At 42.9% G+C, this 21,475-nt stretch overlaps 1 protein-coding gene across 2 annotated transcripts; it reads right to left on the minus strand.

Annotated features, from left to right (window-relative positions):
* Positions 1-805: 805 nt before the first annotated feature.
* Positions 806-20,662, minus strand: jcada (junctional cadherin 5 associated a). Of its 2 annotated transcripts, none has more exons than XM_079662318.1 (5): positions 20,480-20,662; positions 11,360-11,890; positions 8,236-9,168; positions 4,018-7,760; positions 806-3,238 (listed from the first exon to the last, which is right to left on the minus strand). In XM_079662318.1, exons 2-5 carry the CDS (start codon positions 11,728-11,730, stop codon positions 3,204-3,206), a joined length of 5,082 nt encoding a protein of 1,693 aa, XP_079518444.1. In that variant the 5' UTR covers positions 11,731-11,890; positions 20,480-20,662; the 3' UTR covers positions 806-3,203. The 2 variants fall into 2 exon arrangements, with proteins under 2 accessions (XP_079518444.1, XP_079518445.1); XM_079662319.1 differs by lacking the exon at positions 20,480-20,662 and adding an exon at positions 20,188-20,362.
* Positions 20,663-21,475: the final 813 nt, after the last annotated feature.

Below are 21,475 nucleotides of genomic sequence, written 5' to 3' on the forward strand. Positions count from 1 at the left end.
ATTTATTTAAAGTCCCATTTTTCTACAAGCCCTTTGAATGACCCTAGACTTTTTTAGACCACAAAAGTCAGTAAATGTACCACTATTCTTGTTGTAAAAAATCATTGCTATAAAGAAAAACAAAACAATATAAGTAAATTAAATGGATTTCAGGACAGCAACAATACTTCTATAATCCAATAGGGGGCATCAAAGTAATTTTCTATTTCTAGATCAATTATTGAAAATGTTTGTATTATCATTATTCAAATGTTTATGCTTATTATTAGTTACTTATAAAAACTAAAATGAATTTAAAAAAACTAGTTAAATAATCATTAGAATATTTCAACAACACATAACGTTTGTTAATTAGCAGGGCTGCGTTAGACTCCTTAGACTTTTCATGGACACAATGCAGAACAATGTTAAAATGAACTACTCTAAAATAAATATTCTGAGCTACTTTGACCTCTTTATAAATGAAGCTGTAATTTAAAGGTCCAGTTTCGGGTTAAGCATCAAGCTCTTTAAATCAATAACTCATATTTTGATGGACTCCAATCATTGGAAAGCAGCCAGGCCTTTTGAAGGTCCTATGACGTGGTTCCTCAGTTCTCTACAAACGCATTTATGTTTATGATTAATTTGTCCTATTATGTGCTGTAAAGCATGATACACTTTAATGATTTTAACTGGGGTAGGTCATGTGAGCAATATTTTTATGACACAGTAGTGCTGGTTTCTTTCTTTGGGCACATTCCACAACATTTTTTCCTCAAATATAACATCAATTAATCAAATTAACAAAATCAGTGACAACATGTTTCATGCAAAGACTTTTATTTATGAATAGTCTGCAGTACTGTACAATAGCACACACTTGTCTCTATTTCTGATCATCACTCTCAATGATCATTTCAAATAGACAAATATTGTGCCTTCAAAAACAGTTCCCTTTTCACAATAATCTAAAAATACCTTGTTCTGTTTTAAATATGTAGTACTTCTTGAAAATAAAATATACATTATATGAAATATAACAGTTGTTTATTGGATAGACTATATAGTACCAAATGCAATTATATGCAAACATACCTTCTCTCTGTGACGTCTTACGCATTTCATGCACAAAGAAAAAAAAAAAAAAAAAATGATGCCACACATACAAAAGAAGCTGTACATACTTCTGTATGAAAATAGAAAATATCAAAGCATGATGTGCACCAATAGTCTATATCATGTTACAAAGAACTTGCAGTACAAAAAGACCTACGAGAATGACCAGATAACACATTACCTGGAACACAGAGGTACAGGTACTGGGTTGGTAACAGGACAAAGACTCGCACTGAGCTTCCACTGACAAACTCCAGTCACAGCTACGTCTATGCAAGTCTACGACCAGATCAACATCAAATACTGGATCAAAGAGTGACAGGTTCAAACAGGCAAACCAGAAGTTACAGTTTAGCTTTGAATTTTGGTATTAAACCCAGTAAATGTGGATGTCGAGTCCCACTGCAGTCAGCCTGTCGTTGTGTCCCTGGGCAAGAAACTTCGCCCCAAATTCTTCCTGTGGGGATTGCCCACAGAACTGAATGTATGTATGTCGCTTTGGATAAAAGCGTCTAACAAATTACATGTAATGTAATGTCCAATGCATAGCATAAAGTTTAGTTTGGTACGTTTTTAAACTATTGTATTGCTACCCCATAAGTGAAGTGAGTGTAAACCAATTGCCAGTTATGCCCACAACACACAAAAGCACTGATATGTCAACATTACATTATTGAACATGTTCAGATACTGTGATTAGTATTCCAACAGCACTGTTCTATACAGCATTAATATTAAGCTTCTTCAGCTGAATATTATTATTATTGCCAAAACAACTGTAACAGTTTTTGATTAAAGAATGATTACTGATGTCCAGTTTAAATTAAGATTTGTAAACGGACAATACTGGATGTGTTACACACGAATGGAGTTCACAGAAACAGTGTGTACAAGGCACACTGCGATCAATATAGCTACATCTATCACTTCCTGCAGAAAAAGCACTTCTGAAATCACACATGAACTAAGAAGCGAACAGAGGAGAACTCAACGGTTAAATATAGACTTCTGTTAATGCCACAAAATATATGTTTTCTTATTCAACAGGATGAGAATGAGCAGAAATAACACTGAAATGACACGTTTCAGATACACGTTGCGATTGCTGGTGCTGAGACTGACGGCGCCGGAGAATGGGGAGGGTTACAACATGAATCCCTCTGAGTGTAATCTCTGAGTATTTGAAGAGATTATCAGGTGCTCACTTGTTACGTAAAGCCAATAATCTCAGCAACGCAAACCTAACACTTGTACAAAACGATAAAGCAGACGCTTAAATGAGATCAGCTCCTTGAAATGGAGATTTACTTCTTAAATCATGTCACAAATATCCTGTATACGACAACTATATTGCTTATAGTGAAACTATTCAAGGACCACAGTGTTTATCATTGCAATCCAGGCTCTCTGAGTACATTCTCTATCACACAAGTATAAGAATAAAGAACAGGGGGTTTTATTACAAGTATTACACACAAAGATCACAATTCCAAAAATCTAGTCTTTTCTTAACATATATAAGAAAATATACATTTCTCCAGCAATTTAATGACTTAAATTGTTTGTTTTTTATATTCTTAATAAAATCTTAAAACTCTTTCTTATTTACATTTGGTGTAGGTTAATACTGATTGTAATGCAATACTGTTGACTTCCTGTTGTTGTTTTTTTTCTGTTACATTTCTTTTGTATGTTGAGTAGAAACACTTTTACATTCATATTTCAACACCCAAGCTCGAGAAGGAGCCAAAGTGCAGACGGGAATAATGACATGCATTTTCCAAAAGCAAAATAAGACAACTTCAAAAGCAGGAAGTCTGCTTGCTTGAGCAAATAAACTTTTGGAGAGGAGGAGAAAATGGAAGGACGAGGATGTCGAGGTTGAAAAGGCCCGGAGAATTGGCACCGACAATGCCTTTTCATTTGGCTGTAAAAAATGCTCTCGCAGCACCAGGACAGTCAGTTCTTTGAGTACTAATGCGTAACAATATTGAAGGGGGTTACAGCTCACTAAGCCGTGAGGTGTGATGAAAGCCTTTGTTGTTGGGAAAAGCTGTTAACTTGAGAAATACAGATTTCCACTGTTGTGAAGGCAGTGTCAGAGGTTACACTCTCTCCACTCGACTGGGGTCGTAGGAGTCTGATGAGAAAAGAAAGGAGAGAAAAGATGAGAAAACGAAATCGTAACAAAACAGAACAATATTATTTGCCCTGAGGATGTGGAATACAAAGGAACGCTGTGGAGATTTGGCAGTTTTTGAGAGCTTGAGGATTCACACATTGCCTGTCAGTGAGCAACACTTAATGTTAACGGGGACTTTGTTAAAAGTAGGGGGCCAATTTAAAGGAATACATAAACATTTGATAAAATATGTACGTTTACACATACATGGAATTTCCTTTGGTGTGAACATAAACAGATCTATGAAAACAAGTCGCAATAGCAGGTTTCAATTTTTTTTAAAGATAATACAAATAAATGTTTTTAAGAAACTATTTAGCATTAAAAAAAGAATACCAAAGACAAGTATTTACACCAAATTTAAATATACAAAGAACCTTAAAAGCAAAAAAACTAAAACATTTAGGACAAAGAATATATGGCAATATGGCAAACTACAGTGAATTATATTTTAAAGTGGAGATTATAGCTGGAGTCAGGCCATGCTTAGCGTAGCTTAGCATAAATCTAGGAAGCACAAGGAAACAGCTTGCCTGGCTCATTCTAAATAACTAGTAACTAAAATTGGGGATGGCAAACCACATACCCACATAAGATCAGCACATAATGCATTGGTATATGATAAATAGACAATTTATCATCTCACAACAAAAGAGAAAATATTTATATAAACATTTTTCTTTTCCAGCAATTCCTTTAAAATTAGAATCACAATCTCTTAATTCCTTCAAACTAACCTGAGACAGAGTGCTTCTCCTCATCCTCCATATTTGAGGGGCCACGGGTCCCAGTGCTGAAGCTGACAGGCAGTGTTATTTCTCTCTTGGGAACACTGCGAGGTTTAGGAAGCAGAGGAGGCTTCTGCAGCTTTGTGCGCTGCTTTGGTTTGGGCACCTTTTTCCCCTTAGTGCCCTGTGTTGCCTCAGCTCTTCTGACCTCTGCTGTATTCTGGCGCTCTCTCATCTTTTCCAAAGGCTTTTCTTTGCAATCCTCAACAATTTGAAGCTCCATCTTCTCTCCTGGCTCTACTGTTTTTAATTCAACATGTACTTCTTCACTCCCTTCATTTTCTAGTTTTAGTGCAATCTCAACATTCATCTCTTCTGTCTTTTCTTCTTGTCTTTGCTCTTCCTGACATATCCCTCCATTCGCTTCTTCTTTAGGTTTACAATCTTCTTCAGGATCTCCCAACTTTCCATGTGTTTTATGTGCATTCTCATGTTCATCTGGGTTCTCCTCCACATTCCCTGCTTCTTCCTTAAGCTTTGTATCCTCTTCCTCTGCTTGTTTCCCTACAACTTGCTCCTTTGGCACTTCCTGGACTTCATTCTCCTCTCTGTCACTGTCCATTTCTTTAGAATACATTTCTTCCCCAGACTCCGAACCTTTGAGGCTGAGGCGTCTTATTCGAGACACTGAGTCCAGCTCTTTCAGGCGGGCCCTTCTTTCTGGAGTTGACATGTGCAAAGATGTAGAAGAAGCGGAATAATTAAGCTTATCGTGCATGGATTCGATTAGTTTGCATGTCCCACCTCGCCCTTTCCTCTCTATACTGCAAATGCTAAGTGCTAGCTTGTCATCAGATGTTACGGGAAGGGAGAGGGGAAGCTTATTAGGTGGAAACTCGGGCAGGTCCAGTACCACCAGGGACTGAATCCCAGTATCCTGGTTGTCCTCACCATCACTGTGGTTGCTGCTGTGGTTTTGTCTGTATCCTTCTTGGAGGTCCACTTCTGAACCTCTCCCCTCGACCTCCTCTGCCTGTGCTCCCCGAGCAGTCAGGGGCTCATCTTGGACTTGCTCATGCTCTGCTCCCTGGACAATCACGGGCTCATCTTTGACTTGCTCATGCTCTGCTCCCTGGACAATCACGGGCTCATCTTTGACTTGCTCATGCTCTGCTTCCTGGAAGATCAGGTGCTCATCTTGGACCTGCTCATGCTTTGCTCCCTGAACAATCACAGGTTCATCTTTGACTTGCTCATACTCTGCTATCAACTGCTGTGGCTCATCGCTTTGGCTTTGTAGTTTCTCGATGACAGTGGTACCCATATCATTGAGGTTGTCCTCTAAAAGTTTGTCAGCCACACCCAAGGCCTCCACAGGAACGGCTATACCCAGGATTCTGGCAGCCCTCTGCTCGATGGACTCATTTTCAGGGATGCCTTCTCCAAATTTCACCTCATAGAGCTTGCTGAGGTCTTCGGCAGGTAAAGAATTGGCCTTCTCCTGATTCAGTAAGTTCTCAAGGTGCTTATCTGCTATTGTTGACTCATTCTTGTAGTTCAGAGGCTCAGAGAGGGCATTTCTACCAATGACTGCATCATCCCTTAACAGAAAAGAAACTTCCCTGTTCAGCCTGTTGATATAGGATGAACCCTCTTTATGTGTTGATGCACTGCTTTCACTCCTGGTTCTATAGATGCCTAAATTTACCTCGCCCCTGAATGGTGGTGATTTCACCTTTCTCTCAGTTTTTACCTTAGCTTGAAGTTCTTTATTTGATTTGTGCTCAGGGCTACCGCTATTTTTAACAAGTGCTGTCCAGCTCAACAATGGGAGCTGCATTGACTGAATAAGCTCCTTATGACCAAGTGGAGATGGGACTGAGAGTGAGCGCTGCATTGGCTCCCCAGGACCCCCAGGAGTCTCTGTGTAGACGGTTAATCCCACATCCCTCAGCAAGGACTCTTGAGGGACTGGGATATCCTGTCTATAGAGCCGGCTTGACTCATTGTGTTTTGGTAGTGAGGGCTTGAGGCAACTGTCTTTGGGGTCAGGGTTGGAGAATATGGGTAGCTCATTTGTTGGTGGTATGTTGTTGGCCTGTGGCCTGAAGAAAGCACTCTTTAAGTCCAGTGAGTCCGAATCAGGGGTGGAAGCCAAGGACTTTGATCTGACTTTTATACTGGGTTTTTCTGTGTGCATTATTGGAAAACTGATTGCTTCCCTAACTGACTCTGGACCAGCAGTGAAATGTGCTCCTGAATTTAGGTCTAACATCTTATTCAACCCATCTAGATCGTCAATGCACTGGCCCACATTGGCTCTCTTTCTGATGGTTTTTTCCATCTCCTTATTAATGGTCTCCAGTTCATCAATGGCATCACAGGGTCGTCGATTCACTGGCTTTAAGAGAAACTGACCAAAGGTCACTTGCTCTTCATCCTCCAGGAGACTGGAGGTGCTCTTCTTCGGGGAAGATGGCTGATCCTGGGCCTTTGTTTGTGGTAGAGGGTCTCGTGAGGGTTCAAGGTGTGTCTGCTGTGTTGGGCTGATGCTGAGACGGGAGAAGGCGCTGTTACTAGAGGGATGTAGGTTTTTCTGGCCTGCCATGGGGTAACCATAAGCAGAACTACCGTCTGTTCCTAGACCTCTGTCAGTAGTTGTGTCTGAGGCAGACTGAACAGGCTCTTGAGCCCCAGGAGGACTTTTGGGTTCTGGACTTTTTACTACCGTCAAAGGTGAGCCAGTCTGAGTTTCCTGGTTACGGTACTGGTTTCCAGGCCAGGACCCAGAGTAGCACAACTCTTTATCTTGACTGGCTTGGAGAGCCCAGGCATCTATTATCTCTTTCCTTAGAGGAGCCCTCTTGTAGTTCCTCATTGAGAAAGTGCTGCTGGTGTGAAAGTGAGAGTAGTGGGGTGTTATGGGCATTTCATTCACTGACTTGCTCCGCACATTGGGGCTCTCTTTGAGTCCTACAGCGAATATGTCTTTGTTACTGACAGTCAGGCTTGGTATTGTCTCATTATTGTTCTGATCTGCTGGTAAGTCTTTGCAAATGTTAGTCGGTGTGTGAACAGGGACAGACACAAGGCAGAAGATTGTTTCACTTACTCTTCTCTTTGTGTTCTCTGGCCGTGTATCTGGGACAATTTTTTTGACTTGGGTGACGGTTTCTGCAAAGACCTTATCTGAGCTGGACCCCTGTCGAGAAGAACTTCTTGATAATTGGGCCTGGAAGGCTGAAGAGGGAGATGGAGGAGGACGTGGGTTTTTGGGGTATCTGTTGTTGCAGTTTTGGTCCGTTGCTGGGAAGTTATCAACCGCCTCTTTGTGCAAATCACTGTGCCACCTGTTATTGTCATTGTCCCTAGAAGACGTTGGGTTGGCATCATCGGCCAGTTTGGCTGAGATGAAAGGCCCCAATGGCGGGGGCAAAAAGGCACTGTCGCTGGATGCAGGCTCCGACACGGTGACGCTGGGAAGCTCGTTGCGGATGTGCCGGATCTTGTCAGCGTCCGTCAGGGAGTTGCCACCCAGGGCTGAGGAAATATGGCGGATGCGGGGGTCATCAAAGGGGATGTATTGAATCGCTCCACCAGGCCGCTGTTGGGTCATATACATGGGGTAAAGCTGCTTCTGGCCAGACATTATCCTTTCTCTCTGGTGATCAGGCCAGGAACCAGCTGGATGTCTGAACCAGTGAGAACCATCTGGAGCCACTTGTATCTGCTGGTACACATCTCCTCTGTACCTAAAAGCAAAAAGAGCACAGTCGTTTTGTTAACAATAAGTGTTTTTGCCAAACATAACATCTATTTGAAAAGAACTACACACATCTGGCTTAGGACCTACATATAGGAAAGTAGGGCTGAACGATTAATATACTTTTAATAAAGATGGAAAAATTGCACAATATGATAAAGAAATGTCAAAAAATCGCATAAAACTGACTTTGTTTTATATAGCTCCTCACAAAAAATGACACAATCCTCATATAAATATATTTTTTTATTTTATCTTAGAACAATCAACCACGCTGATGATGTAAGTGATCCTTTTGAAAACCCTTTTAAATATCAGTAAAGTCCGTTTTCTAAATGTTTCAACCCTATTATGTAGGCTTTGTCACATTTTTTAAATATAGTACCATGTTATATTCATAAGCTAGGTGAGATGTCGCAAACAGGATTAAGGAATGTACATAGAAAGGGTAAAAAAGGACTTACCTGTAGTCAACAGCAATTTCACCATATCCCCGACACGCCCCTGCCATCAAAGGAGCTCTTCTGTAAGATGGGGGAGCGATGTATCCCGGAGGTTCAGAGTCCTGTCCATAAAAGTCCAGTTGAGGGTCATCTATCCTTTGTGTTGGAAGTGGCGTTCTGTCCCTGGCATGGGAAATCACTGAGTCTCTCCCAGACAACATCTCACAGCTTCCCCTGATCTGCTGGTGCATCTCATAAGAGGGAGGTCTGGGGGGTCTCGTGAAGCGGGGCTTTGGTGTCATTGAGAGTTGGTTTGCGCTAGCCGGCCTGCCATTCTCCGGCCAGCGGGGTGCTCTGTAAAAGTCATGTTGTGATACCGGGTGGCCATTGAGCCGTCTGTACAGTTCCAGACTGGACGGGTCTATGTCCACGAATTGCAGGCTCTCAGGCTGCAGCATCCTAGGCAGGGACTGGGATTTGGCTTTGGTCCTTGGATGGACTACCATACCCTCTGGTGTCCTGGCATGGAGTCGCTGCTGCTCATGTGCCCAACGCTCACCCTCACTTTGGGACAGCTGGCGACTAAAGCTCACGGCTGGACGCCACTCATCTGTACCCAGGCTCTGACACTTCCTCTCATTCGCCATCCTCCACTGATGGAGAGCAGCTTCCCTCTCTCTAGAGCGGGACTGAGCCTGGACCTGGGCGTGAGCCTGCACCTGAGCCTGGGCCTGGGCCGCCCAGCGCTGCCTCTCCTGAGCTGCTCTCTGACGCTCCTCTGCAGAAAACTCTTGGCCTCTTGCTTGCTGAGATCCCTCCGGCCTGCTGCAACCCCCCTGGCCCCCTCCATGGGGGTCTGCATAGTCCAGTAGCACAGTGAAGTCCTGGCCTCTCCTCCTCCAGTAGGACACATCCTTGGACTGCGCCTGAGGACCTCTGGTGCCATCACAGAACCTGTAGGGAAACACAAACAAAAAAGGTTTCATTATGTTTCAAACAAAGTGCTTGTTAAATGGTTAAATACAGTCTAAAATAGCCTCAGAATTGATTTCTTGTAACAATCTGACAATTAGCTCACTTTCCACAGCAATTGGCTGTTGACTGTGAAGAGTGATGAATACCTTTAACTTCTTGCAGACAGATGTGTGGGAGTAAAGGGTCCAGAGTAAAAGGAGAAAGTGAGTATTCCCACACCTTTTTTCCCAAACACGTTTACTTGAAATGTATTGATTATACTAAATTGTGTTCCCTAGATCTTCATCCCCTTCAGCCCTATGAAAACATTGAATACAAATAATAACAACAATTACATACAGGGTAACAAAGTGCTAAAGAAATGGTCTAAATGAAAAGAGACAAATAACTAATAACAGTCTACAATGTGGACAAATAAAAAAGAAAATCATCTCCCACTAGATGGAGACATATGACCATGAGTTACCATGCAGTGTCTGGTAATTGTGATTTTCTATGGGGCATAATGAACACATTATACAATGATACACAGTGGCTGTTAGTCCCGGATTTCCTCCAAGACAAATAAACAATTTAGATGACGTTTAATTGAGAGGCTTTCTATTGCACTGTTCTGTAGCTCCTTATCTGAGAAAATGAGCAGCATTTCTCTAAACCAGTGCAAGAATATCTCTCAATTTATCTCTGAAAATATGTTTAATGGCAGATCTGATGGGCTACAACAGGATGCAGGGTCCCTGCATGCAGTCTGATCATTTCAGGCTATTTGTGGAGTGACTGACTGACAACGCAAACAAGACGCCAGCACATGTGTACACCGCCTTGAGGCCGAGGCCACTGAGCGTCCTTGACATTTCCATCCATGATCACTGGGCAGAGATGTTTGTTGGGGGAAGGGGGGCTAGCCATGCCAATCCGCTGAATTTGAGGGCATCTTACGTAAGATGAGTTACCATCATTAGCCTAATTGGGTTTAAGTAGCACTGTCTAATGGGAGTGCCAAGACAGGCCTGTTCCTTATCTAAACGTAAGCTTCTAGGCAAAATGGATTTGGATGAGAGGGAATAAAGAAGGATGAACAAATAACAGACTGGAATCGTAGAACATATGTCTTAGCAAGTCCCACATTCCCAATAGAAATCTCTGATAACGCAGGGCCGCAACATGAAAATGCGGATTACTCGTCTCAAAGAACATAACCATGAGTGTGAAAAATGAAAAAAACATTATCACAACCAGTGACATTATTCAAGGTCATTTGACTATTTTCAGATGCTTTGTCACTGGCTTGTGGCAAAAAGAGGATTAGGGAGAAAATAGTCAGCCCAAAAAAAATGTAAAGAAATGGGAAAATCTGACAAGCCTGCCTGATAGTGTAGACATTGGAACAGCTGTATTGACTTTGTCTCAGTTACAGCACACCAACCCCCAGAAGTGGTGCAAATAGGCAAATTAAACAATGCTGCTTTCAGGAGAAAACAGATTGGCTGCAGCTAGGCGATATCTCTGAAAATATCATACGTTCTAACTGCCCCTACCCAAGAGAGTTTCAATTGCATAACTCCAGACTAAGCTAAATATAGCCTATCCTCCATATACATATTTAAATACGGCCTATATGAATCCTGTATTATTGATGGGGTCTGCCTTATATAAGTAGGTATAATGCTTATGAAACAGTAGAAGCCGGTCGGCATATTGGTTATGCTTGGGGAGAGAATCAGGCAGAATACACCATCCTGACAAAACAGTAAATCTGTGTGAGTTAGATCAGGCTTGCTGAAATGGGGCACATGTATAGGTTTGCCCGAAAGCTGTTTTGATTAAAACTCCAAGGTCCCATGTGGCAGATTAAGACTCCAACACACACTATCTCTCTTCCCAACGCACAAGATTTGTTGAAGAGGAAGAGAGAAGGGAATAGAGATGAACAGAGAGGAAGTTAACACAAGAGATAAGACAGAACCAAGAAAAAATGTGCCAGGAGGGGCATTTAAGTAGAAGTATTCAATTTGATTAATATGCTCCATCAAAGCACCATAACAATGAATAATTGAGTAATTCATCAATAAGGATTGAGGATAACCATAATCAGGATAGGGCATGCAAAAGGGGCGATCAGACAGGAAATCATGACTGTTCTTACAGTACGGCGCACACTATCTCTTACCCGCTGTCTGAGGTCAGCGACTCCCCCAAGGAGTGGGTGTCCATTTGGCTCCGGCCCTCGCCCTCCCGCCTCGACAGGCCTCTGTCCCTAGGTTCATTGTTGTTGTTGGGACAGCCGCTGGCGTACGCTTGGGGCGGCCTGGTTCCACCTCCGTTTCCAAAGGGCAGCCCAGGCCCTCTTTCATAGCCATTTACTGCCCTGGGGCCAGGCCTGTTCTCTAGGATTTCATGGTGTTTGCTGTAGGACGGAGGTGAGGACGAGGGAGCCTGGTGGGACGTTGACGCGGGGGCTGGGGTAGGGGTGGAGGAAGGGGTGCTATGCTTGGGCAGCTTGTATCCATGAGAGATGAGAAGGTCCTCCACGCTGTACATGGTCGCATTTGTTTATGCTGGTGTGTTTTCTTTTTTCCCTCCCCCAGTCTTTTCTTTTTCTGAGAGAGAGAGAAAGGTAGGTCGGTTGTCAAGGCGTCTCTGCTTCTTCCCTACATGCAGCGGCAGGATCACCGGCACAGCTGCGCAGCTGAGGCCATCACTGGGAAAGAAAGAGAGAGGGGGACGACATCAGGAGACAAGAAGACAGACAGAAAAAAGAAGGTGACGCTAAAACCATTACACTCGCTACCCGTGACCCATTTTTGTCAAGGTTCCCAACCCATATGGACAGATGAAAAAAAAAAGGACCCCAAAACTCGAATTCTGAGCCGCCCGCCACGACAAAAACGATATCACCCGCCTTCCCAGCAGCCCGTCCCTCCCTCCTCTCTTTTGAGCTGCTCGTAGCAAAAAAACCCTTTCCATCTCATTCGGAAATCACTGGCACCAAAACCCATCCATGTCCAGAACTAAGTAGTAGGGCAAGGTAAACAAACACCCTCAAAGACAACCCTAAATAGCATGATGATCAGAGGCAACTAGAGTTTCAGAAGGCTGCCGTGCTCCAGTGAAATGTCACTGTTTACAGTGCATGGTCTCCCTGCAGACTTCCATAGTCGCTGTAAGCAGCCAACCACTGCTAATGTTTCGCATCAATGGGGCAGCTGGATGATTGTATTTACCTCTCTGCTCATTTTAGCATGCTCACTCTCAAAAATGTATTTTAGGTGGGCTTGGTTTTTTCGGACGCTGGACATTTTTTCAGCTATATGCAGTGTTGGATAAGGGTTAGAATGTTAAAAAACTATCATCTGAATCAAATAAAAAAATCAATAAACAAATGATACAAAAGCAAAAATGATTCAACATGCCCCATGCCCTCTCTTATGGTGTGTGTGTGTGTGTGTGTGTGTGTGTGTGTGTGTGTGTGTGTGTGTGTGTGTGTGTGTGTGTGTGTGTGTGTGTGTGTGTGTGTGTGTGTGTGTGTGTGTGTGTGTGTGTGTGTGTGTGTGTGTGTGTGTGTGTGTGTGTGTGTGCGTGTGTGTAGAGTAATGTAATGTCATGGAATGCAATGTAATGCAATGTAGAGCTTAAATGATTAGCCGTACAGAAAATGTAACTGGTATGTAATTTACTTGCACAAAAGTCAAAATGTCAATGGTCCCAGCTCCTTGAATGGGAATTTCTTCTATAAAATGCAATTGCATATTTTCAGTTTTTCTTGAACCGGTTGGACTAAACCTGCCCTGTAATGATGTATTAGCATACATTTCGAGAAAATAAATTCTCACTTAATCAAGGAAATCATTGACATTACTCAATAATGAAAATAATACATCGATGCAACCCCTCGCTTTGTGTTTTTTTTAAAAGCACCCATGCAGTGTTTTAATTGGTCTTGAAGGTGGTTAAGTTGTTGAGGGACACAAGATAAACAGATAAGCAAGGGATATTGCAATAACATTGCAAATAACATACATTTTATAGGTGGAATAGCATTATGACCTTTGCTTTCGGCCCAAAAAATGACATTAATAATAATGACTGATGAAGAATTTAATTGATGATGTAACGGCCTTGGTGAAGTCATGCTTGCTGCCTTGTCAACAGGATAGATGCTGCTGCAGCCCACTCATTCAATACTCTTCACTGGAACACACTGCCAACAACCTGGCTGTCCTTAATAAGAAATGGCATTCAGGAACAGCAGTGTGAGACTTGTTGCCAGAATGAAAATGCTGTTCAGACAGTTTAAAAGCCAATCACACTATGATTGCTTAATGGCACCTCTAAAATTGCTTGTTTTTGCTTCTGAAAAACAGACGGCCGACACAGCCTCACTGAAATGTATTCAGCTGCAAGCAGATTAGCATTTGTTTTGCTTCTTAGCATTTGTTTAGGCTTGATCGTCCCACAGAGATGACAAAATCCATCTATGAAAGGAGTCCTGACTCAGAGGGCAGCGTCTCTTCTGTTCTCATTTTTTCCTCCAGCGTCTTCCCTCATCCCTACCCCCACCATGTACCTGAAGCCTAGGATAGACTACTTGGTGATTAACAGGATCCAAGACCGTGAAATGCCGCTTTCTTTGTATGTCTGGCTCTCTAATACGATTATCTTTTTCATTTAAAACCTTAAACCTGTTAGCTTTGGAGGATTGACTCTTGGCGCTTACCCAGTTAATACTTTTGTTGAGTTTAACTCTACCCATTGACGTTTTGAGTAATCTCCTCAAGGAGAGGGAAGTTGTGAGTTTGGCAGGGAGGTTCTTGAGAACACAGTCAAAAAATGGGTTTTCTTTATTCGCATCCAGATTAACATGCAGACCTCGGATAATGTATATATTTTCATTGACTGTTATTTCATGAACTGCAGTTGAACTTGCTGGGCAACAGGCCAGTGAACATGTTAAAAAAGGCACAGTGTCTGTGAAATACTTACAATGCAGACAAAATGGAGCCAAAATGTTAATATCGGTGGTCATTTGTAACTACACATTATTCAAAGTAATATTTCTCTAAAATGTCAACTCTGTCCCTCTATGATTTACATTAACAACCAAAGCCAGGTCTCCCTACAGCTTTAGAGAAGCCCGTATCAGACTCAACGATCAGTGGCAGATTGGTATCACCACCCTTTTCTATCTGTAGATGAAGCCAAACCCTCCAACCATGCAGGCAAAAGTTTTAATTAATTGAGCTTAAGGTTAGAGGCTATGTTCATTTATATGATAATTCATTTTTGTTATGATCGTTGCACATTAACCTGTTTTGACTGCAAATCCATATGCTCTCTAATCTAGCTAAACCCTTAATCTAAGGCAATTGCTTTTGGTGTCATCACTAAATGAGGATTATCTCTATCATCAGTAAAAGTGAGGATTTCCTCCTGTAAAGTGACCTGCTCTCATTCATTCCTCCACCACTACCCCATCCCTACTCCTTCCTTCCCATGACAAGCCCCGTTTAAATACTGCTAATACTATTACGCAATGGAATTACCCATTTTATATCAAATAAAACCTCGGATTCCAGCAACGGTATGCAACAATGGTCGGCTTTCATTCCTCTAAACACAACAACATTGTGTTTCGCTACAATGCCTTCTTGTATGGCTGGCATTACAGGCTCTTGAATTCGGCAACTGGAAGAAAAAAAAGTGGCAGATCTTCTGTATTTTAATGACACGGCTCGCTCAAAGGGAGAAATTAATGATACAGTTTATGGATGTGCTGAAAAGTAAGCTGAAAATAAAAAGAAACCACATGAGGGCCAGCGTTTCCCTACAGACGACCCTCACAACAGCCTCCGCATTTTCTCTAATCAGCCACTGTACACTAGTACGGTCATTTACATTTTTCCACACAGTGAAAGATGTAAGACCTCTGCTTTTGACATCAAGTGAACTTTTGTCAAGGCCACGACTTGTTTAATAAAAACCGAAACAAGCATTTTTAAGCTGTTTTAGGGGGCCTGTGCCCTTACTGGTGGCTAAACTAACGGAAAGCTGCAGGGGCATGATGGCTTGCAGGTTGACAGTTTGGTGTCAGCTCCTTATTCATGGCCCAATTGAGATGAGGGCATAGTGGGGAGGTGTGGAGGAATGGAAGCAGAGGGACAGCATGGGTGGCAGACAATGCAGGACAGAGACCTAGATCAGGCCTTTGGGAGAGACAGTAGTACAGAGCTAGAGGGTGTTCGGTAATAGACCAGATTTCAGGCTGGGTTACATACTTTGAAAATAAACTGTATAAGAGGCTTAAAATAGGAAAACAGAAGATGTTCGGTCAAAAACATATCGAGAAAGTGATACATGTTGTCCTGAGTAGACACTGAGATGTGTTAAAATAGCATGTGCCTCCTTAAAGTGATACAGACAATAACAAATCTGGATTTTACAGGCTCCAGCCTAAAATCACCACAACAAAAGAAATCTTATACGCCAGAGCCTGGAACCAAAAAGACAATTAGCCTGCTTCCCAAAATATTCCACAAGAGCCGCACCTCTCCACCACATTGTTCCCAGTCTCCTTGGATCTATAGCAACTGACCCGAGTGGGTGTGTACTTGGCTAGTCCCCGGTCTGCATCTGTTAGGACTGTGCACGCACAGGGATTTCTCAGGGATGACAGCCCATCACATTCAGCAAACAGCAATGGTACGCAGATTGTTTATCTATGTGACATCACTGTGTCCAGCAAAGGGGACGTATCTCTTCCTGAGGAAGTACGTCGCTGTGAGGACGGAGGAGAGCCGACAGTGTCGCAAATGTTTCCAATCAGGCTCTCTGCAGGCTCTCATTTGTCCTGGGGAAAGAAGTTGGAGGCCTGTTTTTGGCCAGGGCCGGAGAAATAAACAGCCAAACAACCTCGGCCATATTTTTCCCTCACTGACCTCGGGAAAGCACAATGTTCTGCACTTCAGGTGGACTGTAACTCAGCAACATAAAGTGTGGGCATATTATCTGGGGAGCTATCTGCCCTCTGGACACTGGCAATCTATCAGAAGAATCCCACTGGGGTTGGGAACCATTCAACTGTAGTTTAGGGCAATTATGACCTTTTGCAATGGTGAGAAATTGCAGTAGAAGACCTCTAAAACAGGTTTGTAAACTAAAAAGGGGAAATCTGTTTACAAATGATGGGTAACAACAAAAAATATTTTACTATCCATTCCAAAATCACCACGTTGCAACCCATGTGCTTTCACTATCATCCACGCCCTTGTAGTAGAGAGTAAAAACAGGCAGGGCCCGAGCATTGTGAGTCAATTAGCTCATGTGGAAAGGTTTAGCCAAAAAACACCCACTTACAATATTTGGTTGAGCATATCCCATGGCAACAGTTGTTTTGCTTTTGTGAATGGCAGCTCCAAGACAATAGCATGCGCGGGCTGTTAAAATATTCCTGCTGCATTGCTTCAGTCCAAAACTTATTACAGTCAGACTCTACTGGCAGCGAAATCAAAGGCAGGATGGGATGGGGAGTGGGGGGATGTTTTTATTCCAGCATACTCCAACACATCACAGTCTGAAACAGTATGGTCTGGTTCTGATTCATTTCAGATTGTCAAAAAGTACTCTAGCTAAACATTTGTCTAGTGCAGTATCAGTGTTTGAATCCAAAGCAAATTGTTAATAAAAACTGGCTCACGCACAAGAGCAGTATAGCTAATAGCTCATTAATGCACAAGGCTAAGCTGTGCGGCAACCAGTAAGACAGTGACGATGTAGGGTAATTATATCAATGGAGTCATTTTCCATTGTACAGCAGGCTTAGCTCAGTTCAGCTGAAATGCAGCGATTTGACGTCATGAGATTTCCTTCAACTGATCCAACACTCCTAATATACAGAGGGAGATTCAGGGCAACACATTGGTTCCAAAACACAACAGCTTGTTTTAATTTAATATATTTAACCTTGATTTAACGAGTCATTAAGAGCAAATTGTTATTTAAAATCTAAACATTTTAAAATCATTACATAAGAGGAACAAAAACAAAACATAAAAGAGGGTTAGTAGGCACGCTAATCCAACGAGGCACTGTTCTGCAGCACAGTAGGCTTCACCTGCACTGAACTACTCCCAACTTCATGGTAATTAGTGTCTGTCAAGGTCCAAAGCTTGCTAGAAGTGACAGTGGCATGGTTTATCAGCCAGAAACACAGTGATCAAAGGGCTAGCACGCTTTGGCTTCCTGCTAATCAGATGGACTCAGCATGCCTGTTGCACAGTATTATGTAGGAAAGGGAATAAACAACCCAACGTGAATATATTTGAACAATCAAAGAGACCACGCTTCATTAAATAAGCCTAAGCACATCAAAAGTATGATGTTTAAAGACAGCTGATAGGACGTGGCAACGACAGAGACGTGTTGACGGATGACTGTGACGCAGATCACAGGTGGGATGAAAGGGCTCTCCCACGCAATGTAAGGAAAGTGTTGGAAAAGTGCTATGTACACACATGGAAATGAATGGTCAGGTTATCTCAAGGGCTCAATCACCACACTGGCATAAAACTGACATGCAGAAATCACAAAGCAGGCCGCTGAACCATCTGCCAAACATGTGAACATCAACCTGCTAGCATATGGACATGACAGTATATACACTATGTGCATGCACGCCTTTTCATTCTTCACATTCTCCGCCCTGCATTCGCACTGTGAGACGCACACTGGCAGATGTCAGTTGCTTTCACACGTTTCTGGCTGGCTTCATCCACCAGCCTCTTTTCCTCCTGCCTGCGTCACCTCTGCTCTGACATCACATGTGACATCAGGCAGGACCTCCGAGGGGATCCCTGTAACCGGGCAAACATCGGGTGACTTTCAAAGGCTTTTTGCTATCCAATGGCGGAAAAACTCATTTTCTTGATGCACTTGGCCTAGAAATGAAACTGAACACAGAGAGCTTAAACAGCTACTGCACACACACAAGATTACTGGAAATGGAAAGTCTAGCCTTGGGATAACCAGACTGCCTGCAACACCAGGAAGTTATCCAAGCGCACACTTATCGCAGACACTTTGGACCACTTCTGAAAGTTGAACTGGTATGACTCATTTCATAGCCGTGGAGGGCCCCTCCAGTTTCGCTGACCAACCCTTTCCTCCGCTGCTGGAAGGAATTAATGAGCTGCTTCCCTTCTTAATATGCTCCCCTTCCCACCATACCTCACCCCCCTCAGGGCATCTAGCAGGGCCTTGTGTTCACACACCATCCTGGTCTCAAGGATGTGTGAAAGACCAACCACAGAACACACATGGGCCTACACACACACCTACGATTTTTGTGTGAAAATGCACACTAGCTGGTGCTGGTCTGTGCTCTGTCTTGTAGTATTTTTGTCTTTATAATTAATCATCTGCTGTTATCCACAACTCCTGCAAACTGTGAGGAAAATGCTTTTTTTTACTGACATTGACTAACAGCTTTTGATGTAAGCTCACTGAGCTATGAAAAGGTTTTGGCAGGAAGGAACAGAGCACTCCGGGGCAATGTTAATATAACTTCCTTAAATACTATAAGTAACACAACCTAAAATAATCAGACCTGAGGCCATGACACATCAGCTCAAATAAGACATAGGGATAAATTAAGAAAACTAAACAAACACCTACTTAAGATGATGGTACTCCATGTGTTCACTGCATAAACTTTGTAATAACTGAGTGATCATTTTGAACAGGCCAGGTGAAGTATTAGCTTTGACAATGTGGCCTCCAGAGGTCCCCAGGTGACAATAACAATTTATGTGCAAGAGCTTCTCAAATTAAAGCAATTAAGCAATTGCAAACACTGTGGCATAATTTGAGGTGTGAGTTAACAATAGCCTAAGTGTTTTATCCATCCAGTCTTGTAGGCTATTCATTATTACTAAAGGCTATGCTGTTAGACATGTTCAGTCCAGCTATAAACATTAAATGCAATGCAAATCTTAAATATAGCATATCATTAACCAATTAGAGCAAACTGGCTGTCGGATGGCTGTTTTGACGGTGTATGCATGCAAGGTTGTGAGCAGTGCATGCAGGAGGCTGCATGGGGGAAGGAGAAGAGAGGTCAAGCAGCAGCCATCATCATGCAAACAGCAGGTGTGACAAAGTGACAGCATGCAAACATCAAAGCAACCTTAACTTGGCATACCATTTGCCAAGTGCCGTTTGCAGCTCATTTCCATCGCCATTTGGTGTTCTCAAGCATCCACGCAGAACCGAGAGCTACACGTTACTGGACCCGAGTGTTGTCATCATGTCGTTACGAAATGATTGACAGGCTTGGCATGATGCTAGCCCCGCTGGTTCCGTTTGCTGCCGTAGCATACTAGCCTAGCCCAGATGCGCGCAGATCACAGATGCAGGGAGAATCCACGCCAAATTCCGTTAAAACATCTGCCCGTTCAGGGGTCCGTTACAGTAAGGAAAGGATGCGTACCTAATTACACTTAAGACCTTCTATGGATCAATATAGGTCCATTTTTTTATTCGGCGGATGGATGACCCACTATTCAGACTGTGTTTCAATGTCTGTTTTATAACTCCAACTGCTTACTGTCGCCCACCACAGCACATTAAGGATGGAGTCCCACTGAGAAAATGTAAGGCAAAGCAAGTCTACAAGTTAAAAATGTAATACAACAAGTAATTGTGGAGTATCACAAAATGCCAAGCGAATACAAGCCATGGTCTGGAGGTTTCACTGCACTCCTAAATTAGTGTTTCTTTCGATATAAATTACTGCTCGAAAGCTAAAACGGCGTAATTTGAACGGAGTTTGGCCTCTCTTCCAGAGAAATATAACGGCTCATAAGGGGGCTAACGCTAGCCGGGCTAGCTCCATCAGCAATCTTTAACCTTCAGCTGATAGAAGCGCGTCCGCAAATAGTGGCAGTCGCCCCCGCAGACGCTTCAAGTTAAGGCACAAACACCGCCATCCTCTCACTCCTTCACCTTCTAATGTCGCGTGGTGAAAGTGCCCCAGTGCGGTCCTAAATCCTCTTATCCGGGCGGAGGAGGCAGGGACAGCCGGACACCGGACAGGAGAGCACCGAGGAGGCGGCAAGTTGAGGGACAGCTGGAAATGTTGAACGAAGAGCAGATGCGACTCTCAACCTCTGTGTAGCCTTTTTCTCAAAACAGCTCCTCAGCCAAACGAATGGGACGTGGAAATAAAATAAAAACAGAACCCCAACGAAAGCCTGAATTAAACACGGTGTGTCGTTGGACCTGGCGACACTCTTACCTGTGAAATGCGTTGTTGCTTTGGCACCTAGTCCCCAGCGCTCATCCCCGCCGCTGCTCTGGACGGACTGAGCTGGGATCTGCTGAGGCAACAGCCCCTACACCACGGCACAGACTGAGGAAACATCCCTCCTCTCCAGCGGGGAGGCAGCTGGATGCCCAGCGATAAGGCTGATGTTGAAAGCTATTATTCTACACCCCCGGACTTGCGTTGTTTCTGTAAACACAGGCAGAGTTTTAATAATGAGTCGAGTAATCAATAAGCAAAAAGTTTATCCGCAACATTTCCATAATCAAAATGAATTTAAGTCAGTTTTCAGGCAAAAAAGCGTTATGATTCAAGGTTGTGGGAAATGAGTCTATACATGGGCTTGTATAATTAAATGACCTTTACTGTCTATAAGTCTAGGCCTATTAATTAGAAAAAGCCTTAGGCTATTAGCCTGTAACGTTTATTTACAGCACTTAATGAAGCTTGGGTCCTCTTGTTTTGATTATTTAGCCTACGCAATAAAATAAAATAAAATGTATGACTTAAACACACACACACACACACACACACACACACACACACACACACACACACACACACACACACACACACACACACACACACACACACACACACACACACACACACACACACACACACACACACACGGGAAACAAGTCAGAAGTTCTGGCTTATTTGTTCGTGGCACGACAATGTCTACAAATCTGCCTTTTAGAGTTATTCCTATAGAGTCATCATGTGTTTGTTCATAAAACCCAACAAAATGAGTAGTCATACTTAAAAAGAAATAGAAAGAATAACACAAATCAATATGAAAGTTGAGTCGTGATATTGCAAAACAGGGGCAAACTTTGGACCACTTTTTTGTTTTGGTTCTCCTGTAAGGTTTGCCAAAACCTGCTTTACACCTCTCTGGCTCCAGGCTGTAGAGCTGCAATCTCTACTCCCTTTCCGCCTCTTAAAAAGAACAGAGGACCCTAAAAC

This window comes from Notothenia rossii (assembly GCF_949606895.1).
Source record: "Notothenia rossii genome assembly, chromosome: 12".
NCBI lineage: Eukaryota > Metazoa > Chordata > Actinopteri > Perciformes > Nototheniidae > Notothenia > Notothenia rossii.